General features: G+C 47.4%; 1 protein-coding gene across 1 annotated transcript in view; it reads right to left on the bottom strand.

The window, feature by feature from the left end:
* Positions 1-894: 894 nt before the first annotated feature.
* ATRN (attractin) overlaps positions 895-20,431 on the bottom strand; it is a 172,113-nt gene continuing 152,576 nt past the window's right edge. The window contains exons 27-29 of the mRNA XM_020812892.3: positions 15,336-15,443; positions 3,120-3,234; positions 895-1,574 (exon numbers count right to left, since the gene is read on the bottom strand). Of these exons, the coding sequence (XP_020668551.3) occupies positions 1,450-1,574; positions 3,120-3,234; positions 15,336-15,443 (348 nt within the window). The 3' untranslated portion in view covers positions 895-1,449. The remainder of the gene's footprint in view (positions 1,575-3,119; positions 3,235-15,335; positions 15,444-20,431) is intronic.

Consider the following 20,431-nt stretch of genomic DNA (forward strand, 5'->3'; position numbering starts at 1 on the left):
GAAAAAACAAACGAGAGCATTCCTCGGCTTCCACTGGCAGCTGAACCCGGATCACCCAAGGGGCCCTGAAGGGAGACTCGCTAGCCTTGGTGAACAGCAGGTGCCCTTTCTGAGACACAAGCGGCGGTCCAAGCAGTGCCACTAAGTGCCCCATGGATAGCCCACAACCTTCCTTTCCGGTCCTTATGGCACTGAAGCTACACTGAAATACGCACATCTGACACGCGGCATTACTGACCGGTATTGTGGTCAGTTGTGTGTGTGTGTGTGGAGTCACAAGAGGATATTAAACCAGACCAGAGTCACTTCTGGGACACGCACACCCCTAGTATAATGCAGGAAGCGGTCCTTCCCATTAGCTGATCGACCACAGAGCTGAAGAAACAGAAAGGACAGGACTGGGTGGAGAGCCAGGGCCGCGGGAGAGGACGCCTCGGTGCAACAGCTGCCCCAAGTGGAAGCCGACCGACTGTAGGGACTGATGTGACCGGACACCAGGCAGGGAAGGGGGACCAGGGGATGCTGGACCCCCTTCCCTGCCTCCCCCTGACCCCTCCACGGTGACCACGGCTCCACGGCTGTGAAAGAGACCCATGCCTCTATGTTTTGCACTGGGTTGAGAGATGCAGAGTTAAAAAAAGGCCATCGACTGCCCAGTGTCAGAGAAGGAAGTCGTTTCACAAAAAGCCTTCGCGTCTACCAGTTCCTCGGTTCTCCAATGACAGAGGAAACCTTGAGAATCCCACTATGGCCACGTATTTACTTCCAGGAAGTATGCATCTTCCTGGGAAAGGAACCTTAGGTGAAACAACATATAGCCAGATCGGACAATAAGAACGCTTCAGTCCTAAGGACCCCCATGACCGTCTTGTGTATAACAGAGAGAGATCAACGTAAGAGAGAAATAAATAGCATGTTTATAACCATCAGGCTCCAAGAGGGATTTGAATGAGCTTCTCCTTAAATTGCGGGGGTTTAGCTGCTGAGGGCTGAACGTTATCTGTTTGTGCGGCACCTTTTCTTGTACGACTGGGGGGTGGGAGTGGGGGGAACCAACACAAGCAGCACAGAGCACTTTCCACCTAGAAAAGCTACGCATCTCGTCTTCATGTGGCTCTTCTGGATTAATGCCAGCTTTCAACAGGGGAGACGGAGGCGGGCGAGGATCTTGCAACGGGCAGGCTTTAACCGGAGAAAGGAGAGCGACGTTAAAAACGTGGAGCCCGATGGCGTGGCTGAGATCGGCGAGTCGGGGATGGCGCCGGCGTCCAGCAAAGCCAACGAAGGGGGACGCCCACGTCAAGACAGAAGCCGGGCGGCTCCAAGCCACGTAGTCTGTCTGGGTCCTCCGTGGTTTCCTTCGTGCCACAAAATCTTAGTCCTCCTCCTCCTCCTCCCAGTTCTCCCTTGTGTTTAAAACTCTAAAGAAGCAGTTCTGATGTCCATGCATCAAATACAGGTCCCGGGCTGGGCTGGAGGCTGCTGCTTGCGATTTCGTACCACTCCCGATTTCTCTTTGTAGGCAATCGGGATTTGTTGTGAAATGTCCACCAACGTGCTCGCAACAGCCAGACCTGGCGGAAGAGGAACTCAGGGTTACAGAAGAAGACGACCCCTCAAAACAGACAAGGTGCAGACATTTTCTGCCACTCCCCACTCAGCATCACAGAGTCCTAGAATCATGGGGTTGGGAGGGGGCCTCTAAGGCCATCAAGTCCAACCCCCTGCTCAAGGCAGGGATCCAAATCCAAGCAGATCGGACAGGCAATTCTGCAACTTTCTCTTGAGTGAGAGGCAAGGCATGGCAGTCTCAACGACAGCATGCTTTCTGTTGGTTGAACAGGTAGGTGGTACATGCACTCCTGGACCGGTTTTGTCCCAGGCTAGCTATATTTGGTCAGCACAATGTGCTACTAAGGTATTTATTTATTTATTTATTTGATTTATATCCCACCCATCTGGTATATTTATACCACTCTGAGCGGTATGTCCTTGGTTTGTTTGTTCAATCACCCCTCCCTCCCTCCCTCCCTCCATCTATTCATCCAATCAGCATATTTATGTATCACCTTTCTCCCCACCAGGGCTCCAAAAAGTGATTCACAATAGATCAAAATTATTCACAGCAGATGCAAAAGATTCTGTGCAAGTCCATTTTTTAACCCCCCCCCCCCCAAATCAGCCTTTTAGATCAATGCATTCCTAGCTGCTCACTGGAAACTCAATGGAAGCTGAGCTGGTTTTGCTTCCACGGGAGAGGGGAAGATCCATGACTAAGGTGCTGGGACAGAGGAATCTGGGTCTGGTGTTTCTCGCCATCTCTGCCCCTGGGCTAGTGAGATTTAAAGCAAGGCCTCCAGTAAGGACCTCTGAGGCTAGCTGGGCACATAAGGGGAGAAGGCAGTCTTTCAGCCATCGTGGCCAAGCCACATACCATCAAAATATCTACGGCATAATTCAGGAAAACTCTCCCCTAACTGAAAGGTACACTAGTACCTCTGTATCCGCAGGGAACTGGTTTCAAGTCTCCCCCTATGGATGCTGAAAACAACAGACCATAGCAATCTCTACACATAGGATGGTAAAAAACCTGGGGAAAAAGTATTTTTACCATGTATTACCAGAACCGGCCACTGGAGTGAGCCAGAGACCATGCTATGTATTCTTCAACAACAAGAACACATAGCATGGTCTCTGGCCCAATCTAGTGGCCAGTTCTAGTAACTACATAGTGGAAATGCATATTTCGAGGTTTTTTGTTCTAATATTTTTAATATTTTCAGACTGTGGATAAATAAAACTGGGGATGCTGTTTCCATGGATATAGGGGTCCTATTGTAATCTGATGCCACTCCTAAAATAGAAGGATATCCCATTTATACTATACACAGTGCTCCATGCAATAAATGTACAAACCACAATTGAACTCCTTTCTACCAAGTAGTAATGGATTACCACTACCCAGGCACAGGATGGCTCAATCAGAACCAATTGTTCAAACCAGTTATGATTCCCTGACTTCAATACATGTGGGCACAAATCAGGACAGGTGGCTATCTAATCTTGAAAGTGGCCTGTGTAAGTGTGATCTTACACCCCAGGGTTTGATGGCTACTTACCTGATTGCCCTGGTGGAGGGATCCCTCCCAGCCCTCTTGGCAGCCTCACAAACACCGACAGAACAGCCGCCTTGTTGCCAAAACAGGGCTCCAATGCTATGGGTTTGGGGACCGTCTGCAAGAGAAAGAAGAGAATGAATGAAGAGAGCTTAAGTTCCAACGTGATTATGCCTGTATTTTTTTTTGCAGCAGGAAAGCATCTCTGCCTTAAGATACACATCAACAGCAATCCAATACGTTACCAGGCAAACACACAGAATAGAAGACACGTCTATTTATTTCAAGCCAAGAAACCATTGACAGGGTTTTAGGGAGTATTTCACCAATTATCTGTGATCAGCTTATTTTTAGGAGATCCCTACATTATTTTGTGCCAGTTGGTGCAGATAGGAATAAATTCAGTCATGGCCTTTTGAAATTGGAGGAAGAGAAGATGCGAGGTTCACGGAAACCTCTGCACAACTGTGGGTGGCTGCAGTAACATGGATTGGCACCATGTGAATAGCGCCTTCTCTTTCAAAAAGATGTCAGCCACTCCAGTTGAGTGGCCTTTGGGCTGAGCCTCTCCCTCTCTCTCTCTCTCTCTCTCTCTCTCTCTCTCTCTCTCTCTCTCTCTCTCTCTCTCTCTGTGTGTGTGTGTGTGTGTGTGTGTTGTGTCTTTCCAAACTGTGGCTATCTCTGAGAGCTCAGAAGGGTGTACTGCTGGTTTCAACATCTGCAGATTCTCATGTTATGAGATACTGTGAATTTTCTTTGTTATAACTACCCCATTTTCTTCTGTTCTATAATATCATTTTCAAAGATAATGATGTGCCCAGAATTGCACACATTATCCAACTTATGGACACACTGCATCTTTTTCATAGTAGTAGTAGTAATAGTAGTAATAATAATAATAATAATAATGTGTCGTGCAAATTCTGACTTATCGCAACCTCTTTTCAGGGGTTTCTAGGTAGAAACTACTCAGAAGTGGTTTACCATCTTCTTCTTCTGGGGCGACTCTGGGACTGTGCCGCTTGCCCAAGGCCACACAGGCTGGCTCTATTTGCAGAAGGCATCGTGGGGAATCAAACACCCAACCTCCGGTTCTGGAGCCAGAGACCTAACCCACTGAGCTATCCCACCAGCTCTCTTTGGCCTCCTTTTTGTTGTTGTTTAGTCGTTAAGTGGTGTCCGACTCTTCTTCACCCCATGGATCAGAGCACGCCAGGCCCTCCCAGAGTTTCATCAAATTCATGTTGGTCGCTTTGGTGACACTGTCCAGCCATCTCGTCCTCTGTCGTCCCCTTCTCCTCTTGCCTTCACACTTTCACAACATCAAGGTCTTTCCCAAGGATTCTTCTCTTCTCATGAGATGGCCAAAGTATTGGAGCCTCGGCTTCAGGACCTGTCTCTCCAGGGAGCACTCAGGGTTGATTTCCTTTAGAATTGATAGGTTTGTTCTCCTTGCACTCCAGGGGACTCTCAAGAGTCTCCTCCAGCACCACAATTCAAAGGCATCAATTCTTTAGCGGTCAGCTTTCTTTATGGTCCAGCTCTCACTTCCATATATCGCTACTGGAAAAATCATAGCTTTGACTATGCGGACTTTTGTTGGCAAGGTGATGTCTCTGCTTTTTAAGATTCTGTCAAGGTTTGTCATCGCTTTCCTCCCAAGAAGCAGGTGTCTTTTAATTTCAGGGCTGCTGTCACCCTCTGCAGACTATGCGGACCTTTGTCGGCAAGGTGATGTCTGTGCTTTTTACATAAAAGTATTATTGCAACAGTTGTGAACTGGATGGCAAATTCTGCCCCTTCAGCTCTATATCTTGTTATTTCTCAATAGGGAGGGAGACATCTCTACCTGAGAAAGTCACGAATATCCTTAACCATTGCTTTCACCTTCCAAACAAAGCATGTTTATCCTAATCTTTAAGTGCTTTGTACTAGAGGGTGCGCTTTGAATTCGCAGGGACCAGCTCCTTCTCTTTCAAAAGGATGTCAGCTAGAAGACTTACAAAAGGCCCCTGCACGTGAACCCCGGAGAACTGTTGCCTTTGAAGAGAGATCGGCACAGCTGGAGAGATATGGATGGACGCTGCCGCTGGAATCCCAGGATACAGGGCTTGGAGGCTTGGCATTTGAAAGAAAATCAGAATCTGAAATCCTTGTTCCATCGCTCCTGGTCTCTTCCACAGTGTTATTCTGGTTTCTCTGCCCACATTTCTAACACAGCCCTAATTTTATCAAATGGGGCTCTTGTAAAGAGCCCATGGGTTGAAAATAAAGTACCAAGCATCCTCAACTATATTTCATTTTGATAGAAAAGCAGTTCATTTTAATGGGCTATGTAATTAAACTGAAAAGGTAATAGGGTACTGTAACCCAACATCTATTATAGTAGCAACATGCTTTCAATGGAAAGCAGCCAAGAACCACTCTTTGGCCTGAACTTGAGAACTCCGTGGAAATCAATGTTGAGAGTTCGAATCCCCCACGGCGCTTCCTTAACAAAGACTGGATTTCCTGATCCATAGGGTCCCTTCCAGCTCTGCAGTTCTAAGACGATGATGATGAGTGCTAAACCCACACAGAAGCCATTTCAACAACAAAAAACAAAAACCCTGTTCCACGGCTGGTAGTTTTCTTTTCAAATTAAAATTTAGCATCAAAATCCTTTTATGTGACCCCAAATGAAGCCTTGGTTTCTTTCTTCATTAGACATGATCTCGGAATACAGTACTCACTCTGCAGCCTAGCTCGGATGGGAAAAAAAATCAAATTACAGATGTTAGAAGCTGGCCAGGTATTGCAGAGCCTGACATTAAAAGCAGCCAATTCCCCACTAAGCCGTCTAGCAGAACAACCAGCCTGTGTAGCCTTGGGCAAGAAATGCTGTCCTAAAGTGCCACCAGAAGAAAGGAGTGGTAAACTATTTCTTGTAAGTGCCTTGTACCAAGGAAAACCTGGAAAGAGTCACCAGAAGCATGGAACTGACCTGACAGCACATAATAACCATTACAAAGATGTTAGGCAGAAAGAGAAAGAAACTAAGTTACCCCAAAGTTAATTCACACCAAACAAAGCAGTGACAGAGAACAAAAAACAGAATTAATACTTTTACACGTCTCGTCTCTAAAAGGGATAACAAAGACAGTGATGGATTAGTCACTGCAACCTATTTTATTGCCTGCAACAGAAAGGAAGGTTGGTATTTACAACAGCTTCTGTCCCGGCACTTCTACTCCCCATAGAGGCGCTGAAGTTCAAAATAATTCTTTCCTTACAAAAGCAGTGGAGGACCAATGGGCGTCATATATTCTGCTGGAACTCAATTACTAGAAATAATGGACACACCATCGCCAGCACCTCCCAGCCATAGATCGCTCACGGTGGCTTCCAGCTTGCTTTGCTGATAGAATGATGCTCTAGAGCAGACAATGCATTCTTTAAATAAATAAATAAAGGGGGGGGGAACTAACAGATTAGAGGGCATAAGGAAAAGGGGTGTTTTTGCAAGAGGTGGCGTCTAAAGAGCCGGCCATTAGCTGCTGCTGGGTCTCTCTCTCTCTCTCTCTCTCTCACACACACACACACACACATACATTGCCATGTGTTTTCAAGAAAGAGTCCCCGGCTGTGATGCTAAAGCGTTAAGAGAACAACATCAAGAGAGCCGGCCAAAAGAGAAAGCAACATTTTCAAGCCACAGCTTAGGGCATATCTGGGCACAGAACCTTCCTATCAGATTTCAATAAGGTATTTATTAAAACAAATGATGCCAGACAATGAAAGCTTTTGGAGGGGACGGTAGGAACTCAGCCCCTTGAAAATGCATCACAATGGTTACTTTAGCTGTAAATCTTGCTGCTTCCCTTTCCATCTCAAGCAAAGTATGAATCTATTTGACTTTAGGCCGAAGGACAGGTCTCCGAAGCATGGGCTGAAGGGTGGGATCACTCCCGCAACATGTCGCAATGGAGGCCAATTTAAATGGCTTTCAAGGGAATTGCAGAATCAGACCAATTCATGGATGAGAAATCTGACGCAACCACGCAGCATAAAATGGAAACTCACAAGCAGTGGACACAATGTGCCAGCTGCCCATCACATGCCTCTATACAGTATGCACTCGTGGCACAAACGATCGATCACTCAATGGCAAGCCTGGGCGTCTGAGAGGCAGCTGTCAAAATGCAAAAACCACTTGCAAAACAGCCTTTATCTGTGTGGTTATTTCACAACAGGATTTTAGCCACTAAATCTAGGGCACTGGTTCCCAACCTTGGGTAACCCGGGTGTTCTTGGACTACAACTCCCAGAAATCCTGGCCAGCGCAGGTGAAGTGGTGAAGAATTCTGGGAGTTTTTAGTCTGAGAGCAACCGGGGACCCCAAGGTTGGGAGCCAGTGGCCGGAGGCCATCCATAGCTACCGCTTAGAATCAGAGATGGGATGCGCCTGTGTACACCAGCTGCCGGGAAGCATGAGATGGACGGTGGTGCTAGTGGGCCCCTGTAGGAACAGAATGGTGGACGAGACCTTGTAGCCTGATGCAGCCGGGTTCTTCTGCTATCCTCTCTGGCCGATCGGGGCAAGAAGGTCCTGCCTCCATCTCACACCGATCTTTTCAAGCTGTCCTCTGCTACCCCTCAACCCCAGCACAGAATCCCAAGCTTCTCCCTTCCTCCTCTGACCAATGAGAAGCCTTCTGAGCTCGCTCAAGGCGACAACCACAGAACTGGATAGGTGCTGTGGTGTTGCGTTCTCTCTCGCACCCCTCTTCCTCAAAGCTCCTGCCAGGACTGCCTTCCCTTGAGGTCTGACACCTCTCCTTCTCCGCGGTGCGATTTCATAGTTCACCATACCGGCCGAGAGACTTAAAACCTCCCGTTTCGCTCCACTGCTCCTATTCACAGAAAATTACCCACGCGATAAGGCCGAGGCTTTAATAAACACATCCTTCGTACGAACAGAAACAAAGGATAAAAATAAGCTTGCCTATATTTGCTTTAAGAGCAATAATCAGCCCTACCGAAGTCTAAGGATGAATCACTAGATTTTTAAGGTGCTTGATTTTTTAATTGCACTTCTAAATCAAGCAACGGTGAAAGCAGAGTCCAACTCCACTTAGAAACCTCACAAGATTTTAGGATTGAGATTGAGAACAAAACAAACAAACAAACAAAAAAACCCTACTTCACCTCCAACAGTCCCCAACCTGGAATTGCAGGAACACAGTAGAACCTAAGAACAAGGTCTACCTAACCTTGCACTGCGGGAGGCGGTGGAAGACAGGGGGGCCTGGCATGCTCTAGTCCATGCGGTCACGAAGAGTCAGACACGACTAAATGAATAAAAAACAACAAATCTTGCATCCTGTTCTGCCCAGTGACCCAGTCTTGGATGCAACAGCCCTCTCTGCCTGTTGGTCCAGCAGCCGGTCATTCAGTGGCTCAGTGCATGGAGGTGGGCCATTGCCGTGACCAGTGTGAGGGTTCGGCTTTCGCCTCCTCTTTCGGTTCAAAGAAATCAGTAGATTTTTGTTGCTTCAAAACAGGCGAAAGATTTATTGGTGCATTTAACCACAAGCAAGTGTCTGTGACATGACGATGAGTCTTTCCTCCTTCTGCCGACGGGTCCGGAAGGGGTCTCCAATCTTCAAACAGGAACGGGGTGCCATAACTATTGTTCCAGGGTCCCGGTCAATCAGCAGGGACCCAGTCTCTCTCACAGTCTGCCCCGTCGAACCTTCTAGCAAAGGCACAGTCTCCTCCTCCCGATCGCCATTCCACAGGGCTTCGTCCCTCGGGGTCTCGATCCTCCCAGGGTCCTCCCTGTAGTACTTTTTCCTCATCTCTCTTATTCTCCATTCTAGCCTCTCTCACCTTTCTCTCTCTCCTCTTTCCTTCTCTTCTCTCAACCGCCTCCTCCACTCTCTCGCCTCGGCTTCTCCCCAATAAGAGAATCTGGGGGTGGGGGTGGATCTCCCTTCTTCTTCTGGAATCCACCTCCTCTTTAGGCACTCTCAGCCTCTCCCATCATCCCATCCAGGGGTCCTCCATCCACACCCATTTCCAGCCTGGGGGCAACTGACTCCTTCCTTTTTTTAACTTCCCCTGTTCCTCCCTCTTCTTCCTCCCTTTTCCCACCTTTTCTTCCTGGCTTTGTGACATTTGGTCAGTAAAAAACACTTTGAATTTGCCCATTTTAGAAGCAGAGCAAATCTTGTGCCATTTGACGACATAGTTGCAGACTATGTCAGTGAGAAAAAATTCATTAAACAGGAAAGGTTTATTGCCTTCTGTCGCCTCTGCAACCAAGTAACCCTATAGAACAAAGTGGAATGTGAATGGCGCTAATCCCTTTTGCACACGTCTGCTGCCCGCATAATCTCTAGCTTCTCATGGCGGGCAACTCTGTCAAGCGCTCAAAGGGCAATGTGTTCCTGTCCACCAATTAAGAAGCAAGAAGAGAACGCCAGCAGAGGTGCCGAAGAGAACGGAGAAGCTCCAAGTAGCCTGTTTACGTGGGCTCTCAAGTTCTTTTGCTCTCAGGTTCTTGTACTGCTGTTGTTGTTCAGTCGTTAAGTCATGTCCGACTGTTGGTGACGCCATGGACCAGAGCACGCCAGGCCGTCTTGTCTTCCACTGCCTCCCAGAGTTGGGTCAAATTCATGTTGGTAGCTTCGATGACCCTGTCCATCCACCTCATCCTCAGTCGTCCCCTTTTCCTCTTGCCTTCACACTTTCGCAACATCAGGGTCTCGACTGCAGTACTGCCATTTATGATACCTCTTGGTATCATAGTTCAATAAGGTTGTCAACAAGCCAGAACATGTCCAGAGAAAGCTGAGCAGGTTGTTAAAGGTTTTGTGAACAAAGTCTTATGATGGACAGTTCAGGTAGCTGGTCCTGTTTAGCCTGAAGAAGAAAAAAATGGAGTGGTGCGGTGATTGTTGTTTGTTGTTAAGTCGTGTGTGACTCTTTGTGACCCCATGGACCAGAGCATGCCAGGCCCTCCTGTCTTCCACTGCCCCCCCCCCAAGTTTGGTCAAATTCATGTTGGTAGGTTCAATGGCACTGTCCATCCATCTCGTCCTCTGTCGTCCCCTTCTCCTCTTGCTTTCACACTTTCCCAACATCACGGTCTTTTCCAGGGAGTCTTCTCTTCTCATGAGATGGCCAAAGGATTGGAGCCTCAGCTTCAGGATCTGTCCTTCCAGTGAGCACTCAGGGTTGATTTCCTTCAAAACGGATAGGTTTGTTCTTCTTGGTCCAGGGGACTCTCAAGAGTCTCCTCCAGCACAATTCAAATAGGTTCTTGCATACTGGAACCTATTAATAGACACTTGTGAACTGGGATTCTTAGAGCTGCCTAGAGTGGTCGTAATTGACCAGATAGGCGGGGTATAAATGGAATAAATAAATAAAATAAATAAATAGTGAGTTTAAAAACACTATAGAAGAAGGGGTGTTCGGGGGGGGGGGAGATTCCTTACAGAGGAAGGAGAGTTTGGGTTTTTGAAAGGGAGGATTCATTCATCAGTGATGAAGAGGAGAGTCAGATACCAGCTCTCAGAATTTGACATGGCTTACTCCCTTCTGAAGAGGTCCTTGTTCAGCAGGCCAAGGCAAAGAGGCAGTCCCGAAACTAGCAAAACTAGGGAGCTGGCAGACTGTCTTTGTCTTCAGTGTGGAAGGGATGGTCACTCTCAAACTGGCCTTCTCAGCCACACTAGACGCTGTTCCAAGTCCTCTATACAGAGCACGTCACCCTTGTCTCTCGAGACTGAAGGATGCCTACTCCCTTCTGAAGTTGGCAAAGGCCTACGGTTGGATTGCCCCATAGTGAGACCGGGCCATCACCTTTGCCACAGCCTGCCTAGGAGAGTTCCCCGGACTCACCTCAACTTTTACAAAAGTCCTCCAGCCCTTTTGCTTTTTGGTCTTGACTCCAAGGAAAGGAAGGGGATCGGGAGAGGAGAGGGAGGGAGAAACCAAAAAGACCAAACATGGCGATACCATCCTGCCCCCACTGCCAATTATGTTTCATGGGGTGGGGGTGATCCTGGGGCTTCTTGGCAATGGGGGAGTTTGCAAAAGTTGAATCCCCTTCTAATTACTTTCCACTCTAAGGCCACATGATGGACCGACTGCACTGGAAGAATATATTTGGTTTCTTTTTTTTCTTTCCTGACTCTACGGGATGGACGAAAAGGGGAAACTACACGCTATGAACAAGCATCTTCACTCTCCACTAATCTCAGATCAAAACCTGCATATACAAAGCCAGAGATGATTAAAAAAAACACAACCTCTTTCAAGAGCAAAGCAATATTCTTCTTGAAATAGCCAGATGAAGAACGCTGAGTTCTGAAGCTGACTCTAAGCACCTCTGCAGAAAAAATAATAATCAGCATTTCCACAGGTAACTAATGACAAAACAAGCTGCTAAGATTTAGAGTTCATTTGCTCCTCTTGCTCCCATAAGGCAAAAAGCTGGCAGATGCTTGAGTAGCAAACCAAAATGGCTGCCCTATAGATAAGCGAAATGTAAGAGCGGGAACGGCACAATCTTTCAAAGCCGCCAGCCCTACACCCCTACCAGTTCAGGAACCCATTGCGCTAACTGGGTAAATGGTTACTCTCTCACTCACTTCTTACGCACCGCAGGAAACGTACTAATTGGGAAAATGATTGCGGAATGAATCCAGCTGCAGAACATTAGCCTAAGATGATATCGGCTTCATCAGACCTGCCAGTTGGCCCTGCATGAAAGGGAAGGAAAGACTCTCGCTGACATTAAACCATCTATTCTCTACTATCTGGCAGGCCAACGATAGGTTACGTCAAGGCAAATGACGGGGAGCCAATCCGCACACGTTTCATTACACGTACGTGATCCCTGTAGGGGAAACTGCTGGGTGGGAAGCGCTGCAAGCTCTGTGAGAATTAGGTGTGGTGGACAGGAAAGGCAAGGCGAGTTAAGATAAATGGGGAGACCTCCCTCCCTAGGTGATCCACCCCCAAGCAAAGGGCACACAAGATAACAAGTGGAGCATGAGCCAACAGTGTGATGTGGCTACAAAAAAAGCAAATGCCATTTTAGGCTGCATTAACAGAAGTAGGGTCTCCAAATCTCACGAGGTGCTGGTCCCCCTCTATTCAGCACTGGTTTGAGCATTATGTCCAGTTCTGGACACCACACTTCAAGAGGGATGTGTACAAATTGGAAACAATTCAGAGGAAGGCAAAGAAGATGATCAGGGGGCTGGAAACCAAGACCTACTGAGGAATGATTGAAAGGACTGGGCATGTTTAGCCTAGAGAAAAGGAGAATGAGGGGAGAGAGGGTAGCACTTTTCAAAGGCTGTCATACAGGGGAGGGGCAGGACCGGTTCTCGATCATCCTAGGGTGCAGTGACAAGACACCAGATTTTGGTTGAATATCAGGAAAAACTTTCCAACTGTTAGAGCAGTACAACAACGGAACCCATGACCTCGGGAGGTGGTGAGCGCTCCAACATGGGGGGCATTCAAGAGAAACTCAGGCAACCACCTGATAGATATCCTTTGATTTGTATTCCTGCCTTGAGCTGGGTGTTGGACTCGATGGCCTTGTAGACCCCTTCCGACTCCATTATTCTATGATTCTGTGACTATATTCTTTGTTTCTGCAGACAAGGCCTTTGTGGGTGAAAATGTGATGGAGGAACAGCCCAAGAGGGCCCACCACCTGCTCCAGAAAGTCCAGAGGGTGGTTCCTTGATGTTCTACAAAGTGCAAAGAACACATCAAACTGAAATCTAGTCCCACGTTGCTGGTGCTGGGGAGTTGCTCTGGACATGGGGCAAAAGGTGGTCGGGCTGCAGCAGGGAAGTCCTCCGTGTGTCCAAGGAGAGAGGTCCCATTCTCTTCCTCCCCTGCATGGAACTGCCTAAGCCTTCTCTCTAATCCTGGGGAAAAGACTAGCCCTGGTTCAGGTGCACCACTGACCTCAAACCACAGGGAGGGGGAGCGGAGACCCTCTTCCCTCCCGCCTGCTCTCCCTCCTCCACCCCCTCTGCATTACTGAATGTTTTGGTCAGCAGCCCACGGCTGGATTTTCTCCACGCAGCACAGGAACTGTCCTGGGCATGGGACAGAAACGTTCTCCAGGTTTTTATGCCAATGTATTTTGATGTTTTGGCCGTACCGTTTATGGGTGTGTTATTATTTTTATTTTCTGTTCTGTTAAACTGTATTTTAACGACATTGTTTGTGTATGTTGTAAACCGCCCAGAGAGGCCTTTGACCAGATGGGCGGTATAAAAACGAAATGAAATGAAATGAACTGCACCGGCTCTTTCCGATGTTGTGCTGGGGGTCCGTTACAAACACATCAGGTGCGTAACCAAACATAGAACACCCCACCCTGCAAAACGGGGAAATCTGCCTGTGCAATTCAGCGTATGGTAAATCTAGATACTTTAAACAATTTTCATACACATCATAAAAAGTAACCCGGGGGGGGGGGGGTTTACAGCATGCCATATTAAAAGCCCAGACCTCAACAGCTATATCAGTAGCCAAAAATTCTGCCTAAATCTTTCATCCAGTCCATCCTTTTCGTATCTACGTTTTCCAGCCCAACAGTGCCGTGCGGTCATTTAGGGTTATTCCAAGTTGCCCAGGACTCTCAGGCCAACTCCACAATCCCACATGGAACAAGCTGGTTTAATGGTGGCTTATTTAACTGTCTCTCTGTGGCAGGACACAGGATGCTTCACGTGCAGAAGGTCAGACTGGAATGGCAAAGACTTTAGAATTCAGACGTTTAAAGAAGGGGGGAACCTGAAAGTGTCAGCAGGAAGAGCACCCCAGTCCTGCTCCCTGCCTGGGATGCTCTCCGAGGGGAGCGGGGACCATGGGAAAGAGGACAGAAGCGTCTGCTACACGTGGCATCTTCCCACACCACTGGAGGTCCTGAAAAAGTAGGGAGTCCGATCATGCGGAAGCGCCGTACGGAGCAAACTGTCTCCTCGTCAGCTGTCCTTCACATCAAGAAAGGGAAAGGTGGGAGGCAGCCGGAAAGAGTATGGGTAGAACTCTCTCCCTGCTGATCCCTTCAAATTGGCCCTTCCTGCGGTTGCTGTTGTTGTTTTTATAAGCTGTCAAGTCACCTCCAATGTACAGCAACCCTATGAATGAGCCATCTCCAAAATGTCCTGCCTTCAACGGCCCTGCTCAGCTGTTGCAAATTTAAACCTATGGCTTCCTTTAGAGAATCAGTCCATCTCGTTTCCTGTTGTCTTCCACCTTTCCCTGCATGATTGTCTTTCCCTGAGAATCATGTCTTCTCATAAGGTGCCCAAAGTAGGAGAGCTGCTATTTCAACCTTTTTTGCCCCCCGAGAGAGAGAGAGAGAGACCAGGCTTGATGTGATCTAGGACCCCCTTGTTGGTCTTTCTGGCAGTCCGGGGCATTCCCCAAAGCTCTCCTCCAGCACCACCTTTCAAAGGAATCAGATTTTTTTCCCCCGTCAGCTTTCTTAACGGTCCAGCTTTCACATCCGTACATGGTGATTAGGAAAACAAAAAAGGAGCAAGAAAGATTTATTCGGCAAAACCTTTGGTAGGCTGTGTCCCACTTCTTCATTTAACTCCGAGCAAGCGGTCTACAGCCCCTCAAAAGCTCATGGCAAAGAAAACAGCCTGGGGTCTTCTTCTGCCCGGTGTCTTCCGCTTCACGTCTGACCACGTTTGGGTGCTGTGAGGGCTGCTTCTCTCCTCTACTCCTAGGCATGGACCTTTCAGCTGCAAACGTATCCTATGCCCAAGGTTTTAAAAAACGCTGCCAATTAGCCTCCCCCCCCCAATTTCTCCCCTTGAAAGACTTTGGAAGGAAGATTTTATTAGCAGCACCTAGAGCTATTTCCAACCAACTGTTCTGCTATATTAAACTGTATCCTCCTTGATTAGGAGGCATAAAAAATCTTTTTAAAAAAGAGCTGCAACTTTTATTTAAACCAACATAACCTGAGAGATGCAAATGAGCAGCCTGGAGAAAGAAAATTAGATCAAAACCCAAGCCTGCTGGGTTTTGAAATGTTTACGACTTCTCTGTGGCGAGACTCCCAAGACGGCTGCTTCTTCGCTCCCTTCTCCCTCTGCCCCTCCCCTCGGTCAAGCACGACTGAGACCCCTGAATGTTAACTACAGGCATGGCCCTCCTCTACGGATGGTCCCCCCTCACCTTCACGCTCCCGCCGATGAGATCCGGTGGCTCTTCATCTGTTTCTAAGGCAACGTTGATGGAGGCAAAGGGGCGACTGGCCATCTGTTGCATCTCCCGGAGCAGTTGCTGGTGAATAAATGTAGGGATGTTAATAGAGTGGCCTGGTGCAGTCAAGGGTCATAGGCATGCATGTGATTTTACGCAAGCGAGGCAAAAGCCGCAACCGCCCTCCACGCCCAGAGAGAAAACCATTCAAATGTAACAGCCAAGGAGCGCTTGGAGGGCCATCCGATCTTTGGCAAAATCCACAAAACCTCAACTCACAAGCGACATGGGTCATCTGTTTCAGAACCAGACAGGGTCCTCTGTTGGGCCCTATAACCAGCAGCGCATTGATTTAGTAAGAGTTAAAAACTGACGTACTGGATGTTTTAGATAATGGTGGCCAGGATCCAAGAGTGTACTTGTACTTCTGCAACCTCTGAATGGATGGACCCTCCCTCCAGCAGCTGCCCAGCGCGCTCTAGAAACCTGTTCCTGTCCTTCCGTTGCCAATGGAAAGCTGTGGCAAGGAGAGACTTCCAATTCTGTCGGCGCTCAATCTGGCCAAAGAACACCCCCTGGATCTTGGCCAGTGAAACCTTTTGGCAATCCTTTTCCTAAGACAGGCCGTCTGGTTCCATCTTACAGAAATGTATTATTGCCTTCCGCTTATTGTATTACTGGTGTGTGGGTGTGTGTGTTTGTGTCTCTGTGTGTGTGTGTGTCTGTGTGTGTGTGTGTGTCTGTGTGTGTAAGATTATTTTAAAACATTAAGATCTGAGCATTTTTATCCTGCACTACAGTTTAATCATTATAGGCACAGCTGCATAGATAAGCTAACAAGTGCAGAAACATTTGTAGGGAAAAAAAAATGAGCAGGTACAAATAAAAGGAATTACAAGCATCTGTTAGCCATTGCTGCCTGGTAGAATTTATTAAAAGCACAAATGGAGTAACCGACAGACCGCACAAGCGTGCCCGTTTCACCTTCTCGTTCCCATCCAGCAGCTGCGAAAGGGATCCCCACAGCCAGGGAAGCGCAACGTCTCCCTGAAGTCTGATCAGATCAGCTGGGCTGCAGGGGGCGAGGAACCTCCCCCAAAGAACGGAAGGAGGGGAAACCATTCAGATCATCCCTTGAGCAAAGAGAGCACCCTGCTATCCGATCCTTCCACTCCAGAAGACGGTGCTCACTTTTCCAACCCAAAATTTCTTTCATTGCAAGAAAGTGGAGGGGGAAGGCAGGGATCAACGAGCTTTGATTCCTGCTTTCCCCCTTCACTTTCTTGTGAGGAAAGTACTTTCCTCCTCCACTCTTTGCAAAAAGCTGCTTTCCCCCTCCGCTTTTTGCAAAGGAAGTGGAGGGGGAAAGCAGGAATCACTTTCCCCCTCCACTTTTGTTGCAAAAACCGGAAGGGGAAAAGCAGGTGGTTGTGAATGTAACCAGCTTTCCATGCTCATGATTGTAACTGGTAGTGGCAAGAGGAAACCACATGCCTCTTCCTGGAGCAGCTGCCCGGACCCCTCATCTACCACAATGCTTGCTAAGACATACTTGATCTGCATTTCAATCAACCGCCGCCTCCACCTCTGCCTGTGGAGGAGAGAAGACCAGGCAAGAAGGCAACACCCTCTCTGCTCTTTGCCCATCTGTCTTTCCATTCAAAATTTCATAGTTGCTTTTCCATTCACTCCCTTCCCTCCAGCCCACATCAGCCTTCATCCTCCTCCCCCCCCCCGCGCTAAGCATCGGATTTTTTTAAATTTTTTTTTGTAGCTGGGACGTTTAAAGGCTAATGATTTGAGGATTGCTCTATGTTGTGAATTTATAAGTCACTTTAAGAATTAGAAGCAGGAAACAAAAATCTAGACACACAGCCACTCCTGTGTGGCTGTGTGGTTTCTTTTCTTTAAGCTTCTGTTCCAGCCCAATACTTTTTTAAAAAAAATTTTAAATTCAGACCATTACTAAATGATGGAGAGGTTAAAGAACGTTGACGCCCTCACCAGCTGCAGGCCTGATGCACTACAGGCAAATTGTAATGAAAACAGCAGCAGGACAAAACAAAAAACCCACAGTGTTAGCCATGTAAGGTCAGCGGGTCCCCCAAATTCATCAGATTCAAGCACAGCAGGAGATATGTTTGAGAATGAGGGCAGCCATAAATAACTGAGAAGTCTATGGACCACCCCTTCAAGGTCCAAAGAAAAAAGAGAACACCAAACCAATTGTTGTTGTGGGTTTTTCAGGCTCTTTGGCCGTGTTCTGAAGGTTGTTCTTCCTAATGTTTTGCCAGTCTCTGTGGCCGGCATCTTCAGAGGACAGCACTGAAATGCAGCCTGCAAAAGGTCAATGAACACTACCCAGCCACAAGGACCGGTGATCACTACACACAAAAGACCAGCTAACGACACCAATCAATCAGAGTGACAGATAATCTCTCCTCCTTATCACAACAATACACCCACAACAAAAGCACACTGATCACCATAATCACCCTATCTTCTGAAAAGGACAAAAGCTGATCTCACAGCCATAAATACTCAACTCCCAAACAAACTGCACCAGAGCACAGAGTGCTGTCCTCTGAAGAGGCCGGCCACAGAGACTGGCGAAACGTTAGGAAGAACAACCTTCAGAACATGGCCAAAGAGCCCGAAAAACCCACAACAACCATTAGATCCTGGCCGTGAAAGCCTTCGTCAATACACCAAACCAATCGTTCTGCAATGTACAGAAGTGAGAGCAAAATTCTGTTTGCTGCCCCTGTAAGGGGACAAATCCTGGACTTTAAGAGTTATTACACCAAAGACTCATCACAGCTGCCAGAAATCGAGAAGGCATCTTAAAAATCTGTCCCTGCCCATCCGTACTGTACATTTACAAGGGGAACATCTGTAACGGAACAAGCTACCCAAATGGTTCACAAAACTAGGCACCATGGGATGACACAGGAATGACCCCAACGTGCTCCAAATCGGGTTTATCTATACCTGGAAGGGGCCCTTTGAGAGCTGAGCAGGATTTCCCAACCAAAGAAAGACCTCCACAAGACAATTCCCCCATGGTGGTCTTGAAATGATCCATGGGGTCCCTTTCCAGCTCTGCAGTTCTAAGAGAATGAGGATGAGGATGGACTTCACAGAGAGCAGACTGGCCTCTGTGAGGCCGAAGTCAGCTCCCTCCCCTTTATTATTAAAACACTTCCATATTCTGCTCGAAGGGAGAAAGCAAGCTGTGCCGAGAAAAGGCAGCTCTATTTAGGACTGGAGATTGCAAAGAAAAAGGCTTTTGCCACTACTGGAAATAAAGCAAGGTATGCTCAAGGCAACACGGAAAAAAAAAGCCACAAGGACCATCACCTTTCTGCTGTGTCTAATGTCTCCAAAGTTATTCCCGGATTTCATGCCGCCCCCTACAGATAGACACACACACACACACGCTTTGCCAAGTTGTAAGATGTGCCTCAGGTGAAAACCACCAAAGTGATGACAAGGTCACGCTTGCATCAGATGTTTTAATCGTACCTTTTTTCTTGAGCCAGGATAAGCAAACTGAAGAGTCTAATTCGCCCCCTTTTTAAAAAAAACCTTGGATTCCTTATTTTAACAGCACATAAAACCTCCTGGAAACTTTGATACAGCTGATAAACCTGTTTCATTTGGAAAACAAACCTCATTTTCATGTGCAAGGAAAACTTTTCTCCTCCTACTACTTTCTGTGGCCCAAGAAGCCCCCAAGCAGCTCCATATCTTCCAGCAAAACTCCACACACAAGCCTTTCTGCCTGTCTACCATGTTTCCCTGAAAACAAGACAGGGTCTTCTATTAATTTTTGCTCCAAAATGCATAAGGGTTTATTTTCAGGAGATTTTTTTTTTTCATGTACAACAATCTACATTTATTCCAATACGGACCTGTCCTCTTCTTCTGGTTGCTGCATAAGGGTGGAAGGCAGGGTTTCACTTAACTGGGGCTCATTTTAGGGGTAGGGCTTTTATGACCAGCATCCTGAAAAATCATACTAGGGCTTATTTTCCGGTTAGGTCTTATTTTCAGGGAAACAGGGTATCTATCTATCTATTTTTTTACAGCTTTTCTCTTTAAAAAGTAGCCAAGGTGACTTGCATCAGTAAAATGTTTAAAAACTAAAAACAGTATTTATACAAACATTAAAATGGAATCAAACAAATGCAACACTAAAACAGAAAACAAAATCAACACCAAAAACACATTTAAAAGCAACAAAGCACAACCATCTATTTAAAAAAAAAAACCCACTCAGGCTGCCAGTCACAGAGGGAAAGCCTGATTGCGGAGAAAGGTCTTTTTCCCTGCTTGCAGAAGGACAGCAAAGACGAGGCCAGCCTGTCCTACAGTGGGAGGGAGTTCCAGAGTCTGGGAGCAGCCACCGAGAAGGCCCTCTCCCGTGTCCCCACTAAATCCACCTGTAAGCCTGAGAGAAGGGCCTCCGGTCCTTTGAGATGGGAGTAATCCCGGACTGATTTGCTGACTCCTCCCTTTGCACATCCATTTTGTCCCTCTTCACCAGGAGTGCACAGAACACTTTTAAAAAAAAGTCTTCATTCTTGACAATCTCGGGCTTCTCATCATGAAATCCCAACAATTGTCCTTGAAGTCTCAGGAACCTCTTCGTGAGAATGAGACTTCGGGTGTGGTGAAACCATCTTTGCACAAAACTGGTCGATATTTTTCAAACAAAACTGGCTCCTTCCCCCCCCCCCTTTTTTAAATTTTATTTTATTTTATTTTGATTATCAGCCAACTCCTTGCTGGGGTGAGGAATGGGCCTCTTCACAGGGAATGAAGAAAACACTTCACAGGCCCTGCCAGCGAGGAAGGGAAATCTCCGGCACCTTCTCCCGGCTCTTGGCGACCCACCCCGGCCTCAGCCCCTGGGCAGGCATCCTCCTCTTTCTGCCTCCGAACCCGATGGTTTTTATTCCAAGGAGCTCTGCTGGGCACAGGCTGGCTTGAATCCTCGTTCCTGCCTTTTGGGAAAAACGCTCCTCCTCAAAGGCCAAGCATTAAGGGAAGTTCTAGGTTTTTAT

Source organism: Pogona vitticeps, chromosome 5 (genome assembly GCF_051106095.1).
Source record: "Pogona vitticeps strain Pit_001003342236 chromosome 5, PviZW2.1, whole genome shotgun sequence".
NCBI lineage: Eukaryota > Metazoa > Chordata > Lepidosauria > Squamata > Agamidae > Pogona > Pogona vitticeps.